The sequence below is a fragment of the Rhinoraja longicauda genome, chromosome 21, assembly GCF_053455715.1.
Source record: "Rhinoraja longicauda isolate Sanriku21f chromosome 21, sRhiLon1.1, whole genome shotgun sequence".
Classification (NCBI taxonomy): domain Eukaryota; kingdom Metazoa; phylum Chordata; class Chondrichthyes; order Rajiformes; family Arhynchobatidae; genus Rhinoraja; species Rhinoraja longicauda.
This window is the reverse complement of record NC_135973.1, coordinates 27,934,373-27,946,103: the sequence shown is the minus strand read 5'-3', so window position 1 is coordinate 27,946,103 and position 11,731 is coordinate 27,934,373. Positions and strand designations below refer to the sequence as shown.

At 40.2% G+C, this 11,731-nt stretch overlaps 1 protein-coding gene across 4 annotated transcripts in view; it reads right to left on the bottom strand.

Moving 5' to 3' along the window:
* Positions 1-199: 199 nt before the first annotated feature.
* The window catches only part of zc3h7a (zinc finger CCCH-type containing 7A), an 84,619-nt gene continuing 73,087 nt past the window's right edge, over positions 200-11,731 (bottom strand). For all 4 annotated transcript variants that reach the window (XM_078418176.1, XM_078418178.1, XM_078418175.1 and 1 more), the window contains 6 exons: positions 11,591-11,724; positions 9,198-9,303; positions 9,009-9,117; positions 5,199-5,326; positions 2,754-2,917; positions 200-1,186 (listed from right to left, as the gene is read on the bottom strand). In XM_078418176.1, the coding sequence (XP_078274302.1) occupies positions 997-1,186; positions 2,754-2,917; positions 5,199-5,326; positions 9,009-9,117; positions 9,198-9,303; positions 11,591-11,724 (831 nt within the window). In that variant the 3' untranslated portion in view covers positions 200-996. The remainder of the gene's footprint in view (positions 1,187-2,753; positions 2,918-5,198; positions 5,327-9,008; positions 9,118-9,197; positions 9,304-11,590; positions 11,725-11,731) is intronic.

Sequence of the window (11,731 nt, the reverse complement as noted above, 5' to 3'; positions counted from 1 at the left end):
GAGGGTGAAATTTGGAGTGGGACAAAGTATGAGGCACAAAGTACAAAGCAGGGCATTGTGAAAGAGTTCGAAAACAAAAAGATAGATTTTTAAAGCAGGTTAAAAAGGAGAATATAATTCCAAGGCATGATAATATTCACGCTAACAATGTATAAAATGTAAACCATTTCATATTCTTTATTAATGACATTATTGGTCCATGTAATTTTTGCCAATTGGCAGTTCATGTGATTTTAAAAGGAAATCAACATTTAAATAGCAAGCAATATATATAAAACCAAAACATAATAGGTTTTAGTCTTGAAACCAAATTATTTTATGCTGTTCTTTAACACCCATTTCCCTATTGCCAATAGTGGATGCTGGTAAAATGTATATCCATTCATCCTATATACTGATGAATGACTTTGTTTAAAATGTATTACTCAAGTAGAAAGAAAAGTTATCATAAATAGTATCCTATTGTTCTAACACATTCAACGATGATAACTTTGCATCTCTGAACCATTAAAATCTTTCAAAGTTGCTTTTCCGCATTATTGATCCCATTTCTTCTGCTCTTCCCATTTTGTGAACTCAAGGTGCTTACAACAATAATCTTTGAGTCATATTCATAAAAATCTTAAGCTTTTCCTATATCTCTAGGAGATATGAAATGTATTCCTATGACATTATAAAGAGTATCATAAAAAATGTGTTCCATTGTAATATTTCCCATTTGTATTGTTGAGCTGCGTGTCATCTTAAAATAAGGCAGCAGCTTTCACGAACATCGTCAATGGCCATACAATACTGTGCCAATGTACAGGGAATACCGCCGCGCACCTGCCCTCTACCATATACCACTTTCACAAGACCACAGCAATCATTACTGTAGGAAAGTAAAGCAGGAGATAATTCAAAGAATTACTGCAAGATGCCTCTTAGCTTCAGTTTCAATTGAGTTGGCAATTTCCAATACATATCTGATAATATGAACATTCCATGATTATTATATTAATTTAATTCTTTAATCAAAAAATCAAATTTGCCAAAGTCGTCATCATCTGGGGCAATCAAATGGTCTTTTCTGGCTTTGGCTAGTTTCTGTTTTAGAACTTCTCTTCGATCCATCCATTCTTGCAATTCTGCTTCACTATGGGCAAGTTGGCAATTCTCTTTATCCACACAAGTACCAGTCTGATGCCTGCAATCAACATAAACACATTAAACTAATTAACATTTTATTTTTCTTAACAAATTGCTTTGAAATATTGGGCAAAATTTTGGGTGGCACAGTGGTAGATCCGGCTTCGATCCGGACTACAGGTGCTGTCTGTACGGAGTTTGTACGTTCTCCCTGTGACCGCGCGGGTTTTCTCCAGGTGCTCTGGTTTCCTCCCACTTTCCAAAAATGTGCAGGTTTGTAGGTTAATTTGCACATTGTAAAATTGTCCCTGGTGTGCAGGAGAGTGGTAGTGTACGGACGGGGTGATCGCTGGTCGGCGCTGCATCTCTAAAGTCCAAATAGTATTTGTATAGGATATATATGTAAAACCAGCAATGCAGATGTTTGGTGAAGGGGTGGACATCACAAAGGAGACACAAATCCATCACAACAACCAGGAAACACAAGATGTGGACAATTGCATCAAATTAGAATTGAAGAACAAATGTAGTATTTGGCATCTAAATATATTTTAAAATCGCAATTCCAATATTCTATTATAATTCTTTAAATCCTTACTTGGTAATGATTTTGCATCAATTTGGATATAAATCTGTTTATTACGGCTGCATTAATAGGATTTTAAAAATGACTGTTCCTCACTGGCAATTTGTTTAATGAAAACAGTAATGGGAGTAACATTAAGCAATAAAGCTAATGAAATGTGACAATAGATTTTGCGTTGCAGGACATATTCACAACAACCGGCCAATTGAAAGAAATTAGCATCAAGGAATTGACAGAGAAGGTAATAATCACATAGCACTGTTTGCAATGGCATTACAGACAATAGACAATAGGTGCAGGAGGAGGCCATTCGGCCCTTCGAGCTAGCACCACCATTCAATGTGATCATGGCTGATCACTCTCAATCAGTACCCCGTTCCTGCCTTCTCCCCATACCCCCTGACTCCGCTATCCTTAAGAGCTCTATCTAGCTCTTTCCTGAATGCATTCAGAGAATTGGCCTCCACTGCCTTCTGAGGCAGAGAATTCCACAGATTTACATCTCTCTGACTGAAAAAGTTTTCCTCATCTCAGTTCTAAATGGCCTACCCCTTATTTTTAAACTGTGGCCCCTTGTTCTGGACTCCCCCAACATTGGGAATATGTTTCCTGCCTCTAACGTGTCCAACCCCTTAATAATCTTATATGTTTCGATAAGATCCCCTCTCATCCTTCTAAATTCCAGTGTATACAAGCCTAGTCGCTCCAGTCTTTCAACATATGACAGTCCCGCCATTCCGGGAATTAACCTAGTAAACCTACGCTGCACGCCCTTAACTGTCACTGCTCCGTGACAGCTGCATAAAGTATATTAGAGAATCATGGAGTGCATGGCACTGTGTGTACATGATGCTGTATGTAGTTTTATTTTATTAAAATATTATTGCCGCCATTACAATTGGAGTAAAGGCTGAATGGTTAAAAAAACATTGAATCTCTACTCAGATATGGTTTTGGTAAATTGAATGACTGAAATAACTTTAAGGCAAAACCAATTTTATGATATATTATATAAAACATGCATTAAACTGATACTTACATTTCGCAAACAATAAATTGCCCTGTTGGAAAGCGATGTTGCCAGCAGTTTTGATCATCTTCACAGCTAAAAACTTTCTCTTTGTGTTTCTCCGAGGTTATATGCTGCTGCCACTGTTTCTCGCTGTTGCAGTTCTTCCCACACAGCCAACAATGATAGCCAGTCTTTGAAGGAAAAACAACAGTAATTTCCTTTAAAGCCATTGCAGCGTTAAAAATACAACAACTGGAAGGAAGGAGCATAAAAAGTAGGAGCAAGAGGAGAAAAGAGCGAACCCCATCTTTTTTTTGGCTGGAGAAAAAGTATAATGGTTAATAAATGAACAAAATCAATACAATGTCCCTAGAAAATGGATTGGAGTGCTAACCAAGCAGAGCAAAAGCAAAGGATCTCCTGATGTTCTCAGGACAGTTGGAATGAACATCAGTCAAATTTTAGAAAAACATTCATATCAGTCTGCAACAGAAAGATGAAGAGTGGGATTTGGATATTTTTCTTCAATATTAAAATCTCAAATTGTACCATTTATTAGTGAGAACACCAAGTTACATCATCCCGAAATCAAAGAACCATTGAGTTATATAGAACAAAAACAGGCCATCTCGCCTACCATATCAATTGGAACACCAACTAAGTTTCTAAATAGCAGATGCTGGTTTGCAACAAAAAAAAGACAAAATGCTACAGAAACAGCACAGTGGGACAGCAGCATCTCTGGAGAACACGGATAAGACAGAGGGTGTAGACAAAAGGATTGAAGAGAAATTGTTGAGGGTTAGGACAAGTTCCGCCAGGCGGAGGCGAGTGTTAACAGAGGGAAATTGATCTGGCCTCTGTTCAAGGAAGAACCAGAGCTGTTGAGACCTTCCTGGTGGGGGATGGAGGTGTAAAGAGACACCTCTTCCTGGTGGGGGATGGAGGTGTAAAGGGTCTATGGCAACGATGTGGCAATGGGGCCCGATTATCTATAATCTATAAGTATCTGTGCTAATCCTGTTTATTAGCACTCTGTAACTTTCAATGCTTGCCACTTCAAAAGTTTGTCTAAATACTTCTTTGGAATTTCCACCTCCGAATGTGCTTAGTATAACAGTATAACAGTATAACAGAGCTTTATTTGTCGTTCGGTACCGAAGTACCGAACGAAACTACATAGCAGTCATAGAAAAAAAGAACACAAGACACATAGCCCCAACACAAACGTCCATCACAGTGACTCCAAACACCCCCTCATTGTGATGGAGGCAACAAAACTTCCACTCTCTTCCCCACCCCCACGGACAGACAGCTCGTCCCCGACCGACCCGCACAGTCCCCGCGGCCGAATCGCACCGGGCGCTGAAACGTCTCGCGGCCAAGCCGGGCGATGAAAGGCCCCGCGACCAAATATTATGACTTCTGAATTCGTTCATTTTGTGATCATTATTATCAGTCGAAAGTTAACTTCCAAATGTAGCTAGTTCTGGTCAAATTAAACTCCATCGCTTTCTCATTACCAATGTGTTGTAATAAAGAGTAATTTGATAAGAAAGAAATGTAAGCAAAAGTATAAAGATAACTTTTTGAATAAAAAATTCAAAAGATTGGAGGTTGGGAAGCATGTTGAGGGTCACATCACCAAGCAAGCCAAGAGAGAATATTCCTTTCATGGATTGCAAATTTTTGTTTCAAAATATCGCAAAATCAGTTATACAGTATGAAACAGGCTCTTCAGACCAACTTGTCCCTCGACAAAGTAACTGAACTGAGCTTGCCACTTCAAACGTTTGTCTAAATACTTCTTTGGACCCAGTTGCCTGCATCTGTTTCATATCCGTCAAGACCTTCAGTTGCATAGATTTTAAATTAAAATGCACTTTATTTAGACATCCTAGTAATGAGAGAGAAATAGAGTTTATTTATTTATACCAAGAGGTGGAAATTAACCTTCAGCTAACAATGATTCCAGAATTAATGAGTACAGTAGTCATTAGTATTTAGATCACAAAATGCTGGAGTAACTCAGCAGGTCAGGCAGCATCTCAGGAGATGCTGCCTGACCTGCTGAGTTACTCCAGCATTTTGTGAAATACATACCTTCGATTTGTACCAGCATCTCCAGTTATTTTCTTACACTTAGTATTTAGAGGTGGATTCACCAGTAATGTGCACAACTAGCACAAAGTTATAAACCAGCTATCTGGCCAATTTTTCTTTGATAGAAACTAGACTATTGAGATTTTAAGTATTTGCAACCAAGTAAGTTTATGGGCTATGATGGACAAAAAAGTACCTAAAATTTAGAGTATGTTGCATAAATTAAATTGTGAATGTATCATTATACCATCGATCAATATTGCAAAACTACTTAATGCAGTTTGCATTCTTTTTTATCCCTTTTAAAATAAATCTGCTCAGGGACCAGCAAATGATGTGCTAAGCACCTGCTATTAATCAATCACTTACCACAAGGTCAGCATAGTCGGTAGGCATGTGTATCTGCTTCCCATTTTCCTTTGGTGCAGAAGCTGTTTCTTCTTTCTCTGGCTCGTGGCTCTTCAGCCACTTTTCATATAGCTGTTCCATATCTAAGACTGATAATTAAAATTAAAATTGTATAATTGGAAAGAAATTCAGAAGTTGACCAATCAGCAGCAGTTAAACTTCTTAATTTTAGACTTTTGAACACTGATAGGATTGTAGTATGTGATGATCAGGTGGGAAAGAGACTCAATATACAGGTGCAGCCTTGACCTTATTCAATGGTGCAGCATGCTCAGAACCTTTGTATTGCCTACCCTGGCTGCTGTTTCTCATATTTTTACGAATGAGATGGTATCATAACACTTTGATTTATACTGTACGTTCCAAGGAGCGGCACAGTGGCGCAGCGATAGAGTTGTTGCCTTACAGCACCAGAGACCAGGGTTTGATCCTGACTGCAGATGCTGTCTGTACGGAGTATGTACATTCTCCTTGTGACCGTGTCGTTTTCTCCAGTTGCTCTGGTTTCCTCCCACACTCCAAAGCCATGCAGGTTTGTAGGTTAATTGGCTTCTGTAAATTGTACATTGTCCCTTTGTGTAGGATAGTGTACGTGTACGGGGTGATTGTTGGTCGGCAGGGACTCGAAGGACCTGATTCCACACTGTAGGTCTACAGTATGAACTGTACGGTATTTTACATAGGAAAAATGTTTGTGGAAATCACAATAATTGTAGGGAAAAAATCTAAGTGTGAGGTTTTCCACTTTGGTGGTAAGAATAGGAAGGCAGATTATTATCTGAAAGGGTGTCAAGTTAAGAAAAGGGGACGTATAACGAGATCTGGGTGTCCTAGTGCATCAGTCACTGAAAGGAAGCATGCAGGTACAGCAGGCAGTGAAGAAAGCCAATGGAATGTTGGCCTTCATAACAAGAGGAGTTGAGTATAGGAGCAAAGAGATCCTTCTGCAGTTGTACAGGGCCCTAGTGAGACCACACCTGGAGTACTGTGTGCAATTTTGGTCTCCAAATTTGAGGACGGGTATTCTTGCTTTTGAGGGGGTGCAGCGTAGGTTCACTAGGTTAATTCCCGGAATGGCGGGACTGTCGTATGTTGAAAGACTGGAGCGACTAGTCTTGTATACACTGGAATTTAGAAGGATGAGAGGGGATCCTATTGAAACGTATAAGATTATTAAGGGGTTGGACACGTTAGAGGCAGGAAACATGTTCCCAATGTTGGGGGAGTCCAGAACAAGGAGCCACAGTTTAAGAATAAGGGGTAGGCCATTTAGAACGGAGATGAGGAAAAAAAATTTCAGTCAGAGAGTTGTAAATCTGTGGAATTCTCTGCCTCAGAAGGCAGTGGAGGCCAATTCTCTGAATGCTTTCAAGAAAGAGCTGGATAGAGCTCTTAAGGATAGCGGAGTCAGGGGGTATGGGGAGAAGGCAGGGACGGGGTACTGATTGTGAATGATCCGCCATGATCACATTGAATGGTGGTGCTGGCTCGAAGGACCGAATGGCCTACTCCTGCATCTATTATCTAATTTCTTGAAGGAAGTTCATTTTTGATGATGTCAGATATTAAACCATGAACAAGGTGCAATCTTGATTATTGCATAGCTTCTTTGATCCTCCAGAATAGTGAAAGGCCTAGGTAGAGTGGATGTGGAGAGGATGCTTCCAGTAGTGGGTGAGTCTAGGACTAGAGGCCACAGTCTCAGAATAAAAGGACATACCTTTAGAATGGAGATGAGGATGAATTTCTTTAGCTAGAGTGTGATGAATCTGTGGAATTCATTGCCACAGACGGCTGTGGAGGCCAAATCATTGGGTATTTTTAAAGCAGCGATCGATAGGTCCTTGATTAGCAAGGCTGTCAAAAGTTATGGGGAGACGGCAGGAGAATGGAGTTGAGGGGGAAAAAAATAGATCAGCCATGATCAAATGGCGGAGCAGACTTGATGGGAGCAGAATTAGGCCATTTGGCCTATGACTTGTGTCTTATGAAGTCCGACCTCTCAAAGGCGAGTACATGACTGTATCTTCACGACAAAATTCAACTGCTTGGGATGCAGTACCATGAAATCTGGTGAGATCCCGTGATCACTCAACTGCTATGCTAGACACCGAGGAGTTGAGAACCTGGCATAACTGCTTACCCATTGTTGATCCTTCCACAACAAAGAATCACCAGGGCTTAGCTCAGAGAGGCTGCCTGCCCGGGCTGGTGTTGATTGGGCAAAGATGAACAGTATAGCCACTCCATGCTCAGATCCAGTGATCTGGGCTCCTCAATGGCTAGCTCATTGTATGCAACCCATTGCTTGAACTCAAAGTACATGTTGCTGGATGCTGCTGGAGGTGATGGAAATCGCTGGCCTTGTCTTCGTTGTTGGCTGCAGAGCGCTCCTCAACCCAAAGATTTGTCCTGTGGCAACAGGCTAAATGCTGGTCTCTGGCTCTTAATGTAACAGCATCTGCGATCCCCAGCAATGGTCCACACACACACACACACACACACACACACACACACTGTGACAGCTAAGGTGCAACTGTTGGTCCCACACCTCTATGATGAATAGCCACACTGCCAGTCCCAGCCTGCTCACCATCAGTTCTCCCAGGCAACCTCTCCAGATCAATACATGAGAAAGTCATTGCTATGAGTGCCAAAGGAAGGCTGGGATTCACACGTTCCCTCCACAGCAGTATGCAGTAACTGGGAGGAGAAGGTTCACCCCAGGTTCCTGACACATTAGTGATGCCAGTAAGACAACCCTCAATTTATAATGACCACTCCACTGCTAATTCCCTTCATGCTCTAGTCCATTGCACCACATTCATATTTCCTACTTCTTCTTCTTGCTTATGGCGTGCACAGCCTAAAGTTGTAGGCCAAGGGTAGACATCCAGGCCAGGGCAGCATCAGTTGCTGGGTGGATGGCCTTGATGCCACCAGGAAAAAGCCTCAATGAGCAGTCATTCACGATGTGTGGGATGGTCTTTCTTACTGAGATACCGTTGTACTTGCAGGTTAGAATTATTTTTCAAACATGTTTCCATTTGCAAACATGCATTATGGTCTAAAATTGGAAACAAATATTGTGCCCTTGATTACAACAGCACGTGTTTATACAAGAATTATAATGGAGATATGAAATGTAGAATAAGTCAGACCAGAAAAGTGTACTGCAGCACTGATTAGCTCAGCGACCTATTGTGAGTGTGTCATTACTGAATTCCGAGCTACGATTTCAGATGTCTAATATGTTAAATTATTCTGCTTCATCACTGCAAAACCATACTGGCATATGCACTTTGAGTCTCACTGGAATCTGTACTTCCCATTTACAGATGGGTGGAAATGTCAAAAACCAGAGGCCCTAACTTCAAGGTGAGAGGGGTAAAGCTTAAAAGGTTGTGTGCAGGGCAAGTTGTTTTATTCTCTCTTGCGCTCTCTCTCTTTCGAGTGGTGGTGGAGGCAGATACGACAGTGGCATTTAAGAGGCTTTTGGATAGACACATGCAGGGAATAGAGAGAATGGGAAAATGGCTTTTGGATAGGCATATGCAGGGAATGGAGGGATTTGGATCACTTGCTGGCAGAGGTGATTAGTTTAACTTGCAGCATGTTCAGCATGGACATTGTGGGCCAAGGGCCTGTTCCTGTACTGCTTAAGAATTAAAAAAGGATTATTCTTAAGAATAATACTTGATTGACATGATTACAGGTTTTAAAGCTGTTTTGAAAAGTTCAGAGATAAGTAAAGTTTTTGTCTGCACTTACGGTTATTGTCTTTCATATAGGTCCACATGTCTTTTTCTTCAAGACTGTGGGCAAAGGAGCAGTTCCCAATGTACCCACATTTCTTTCCTTTAGCTAAATGCACGCATAACTGAAACAGAAAGGTGAAACTAAAGATGCTTTATTTGCATTGGTATTTACGTATTTAATGGTCATAATAAAAACACTTACATCAAATTGTTGTGGAATTGGTTTCTTTGATGGCAAAGGGCGTATAGTTGTCCACTTTTTACGTTCATTGGACATCACTAGAAGCACACGACGCTCTTTGGTCCAACTTTAAACAGGTTTTAAAAAACATGTTTGCAAAGATATTACAATATTACATTTCCAGTGGCATATGGCTATTACATATTGATATTTTTTCCATGATAATTAAAGTACAGCAGATCGTTATGACTGGTGCTTTGATAAAGTCAATATTTTAAAACTCCAGGTACTACTATGTATTTTCCTATTTGACAAACAAACTCCCCACATCTTGGGTCAGGGGAAGAAACAGGAATTTAGTGTTCTCTGAACACATAAAATAAGAACAGGATTTGGCCACGGGGCCTTCCAAGTCTGTCCTGCCATTCACGATGAACATGACGGATCTATCCCTAATCTCAATCCTCCTTTCACACCAGTCCCCAAAAGCTCTCAGTTCCCCGATGGTTGAAAAATGTACCCATCTCCGCTTTAAATACTTCAAATGAGCTGGACTTCACAACTTTTTGGGGAGAGAGAATTGTGGTGATTCATTACCCTCTGGTAAAGTTTCATAGGTTTAAACAACTAGCTCTTCAACTCAAAACTAAGCCTCTCGTTCAAGACCCTCTCAGTGGTGAAAATCCTGTCACAACCCCAACTGATGTTATATGTTTCAATGAGATCACCCTCATGTCTTCTAAACTCTAAAGAACACAGACCCAACCTATTCAGCCTCTCATGGTAAAAGAATACTCTCATCCCCAAAATTAGTCCTGTGTATCACATTTGGACTGCCTCCTGTGTTTCTGTGTTTGTGGACAACTTGTGTTGTGGACAACACTCCTGTGTTTGTGGACAACCTGTCCCTGGTACACAGCCTGTATTGCAATTTTATGCAACGTGAATCCTTGACAAAAATAGACAAAATTTGTTTCTTCTTTTGTATTGGGTTTAGTTAGCTTTCCACCACCCCCACAAATTCCTTAAGGGTTATTTTTTAATTTGTGTTTCAGATTCTTTGGTAATGATTTGTGAATTACATGAGGACGAATAACCATAATCCAAGCTGCCCTAACCTAGGGCTACACTGTATATCAGGACCCACTCATTTATTATAATTGAAGTCTCAAAATTATTTAATGTAACAGCAAGGCCACTAGCACTGTATTATTAATGCATTAATGTCATATCTCACTCAGATGGGACAAATGTGCAGTTAATTGTAGTAATCAAAGTGATGCTGCAGATATACAATGCCTAACAATTATCTTCCCGAAAACATTTCACTCCGCCCCTCCATTCCAATATCATCTCTGGCAAGCATTTCCTTATTTCCATAATAGCATAAAGCAATTTTACCAGAGGAAATAAAGCCATGCAGCTTCATATCAAGTAGTATAAGAAAATAATTGCAGATGCTGGTACAAATCGATTTATTCACAAAATGCTGGAGTAACTCAGCAGGTCAGGCAGCATCTCGGGAGAGAAGGAATGGGTGACGTTTCGGGTCGAGACCCTTCTTCAGACTGAAGAAGGGTCTCGACCCGAAACGTCACCCATTTCTTCTCTCCCGAGATGCTGCCTGACTTGCTGAGTTACTCCAGCATTTGTGAATAAACAGCTTCATATCAAAGCAGCCTTCAACTGACATGTTACTGATTGCAAATGACTGAAAATGAACTGCGAAAGTTTCAGTCCATCAAATCTAGTTGTTGACAATTTAGATATTGTTTTCCTACATTTTTGCACAATTTCCCCCCATCTCTGTTGCCAATTTTCTTTATCTCACAATTTCTTTTTCTCTACCCAATTCAATGATAATGCACCATTCTAACTTAAGGATGCTGTTCTGTCTTTGCACCATTTCTTTCAAAACCCTTCAATGAGATTACTTCAGATCCAACTTGCCCTGTTCACTCGGATATCATGAGTGAATCGAGAATGCCAAGCATCAGACCCTATCAATTGCACACTTCAATTATGAGTGGAGGGAAAACATAATTGCTGTTGTATCAATTAAGGCAAATGTAATTCAATGGTTGCTGTTTATTCGCCGATCAATATGGCCCAGTGTCATTGTAACACTAATCAGAGAAATAACAGTGGCAAATTTATATTTCGAAAAATTTCTGCTTCAGGCATCAGGTTTATATAGTGTCACAATTTTAATGAAGTAACATTGTAATATCATACCCACTGCAGCTAATCTAATCCTTGCTTTAAATGGTCACAGTTTCTTGCACAATCCAAACATACTTTAAAATTTACATGTTACAATAAAAGCAATAAATAAATTATTGCACAAATGTCTACAGTGCTACAGTGCAATTACTCAAGAATCCTCATTTAACAACAATGATCTAACTACTTACAGATGTCTTGCTTTAGTATTGCAGTATTTTCTGTTCTTGTCTGGCTCACTGACCTGTCCATTCCCCCAGCATTGTCCACACACAAACATGAGCTTTAAGTTGGGGTTCTTAGATTTTGATACACCAACAGGTACCTTAAAA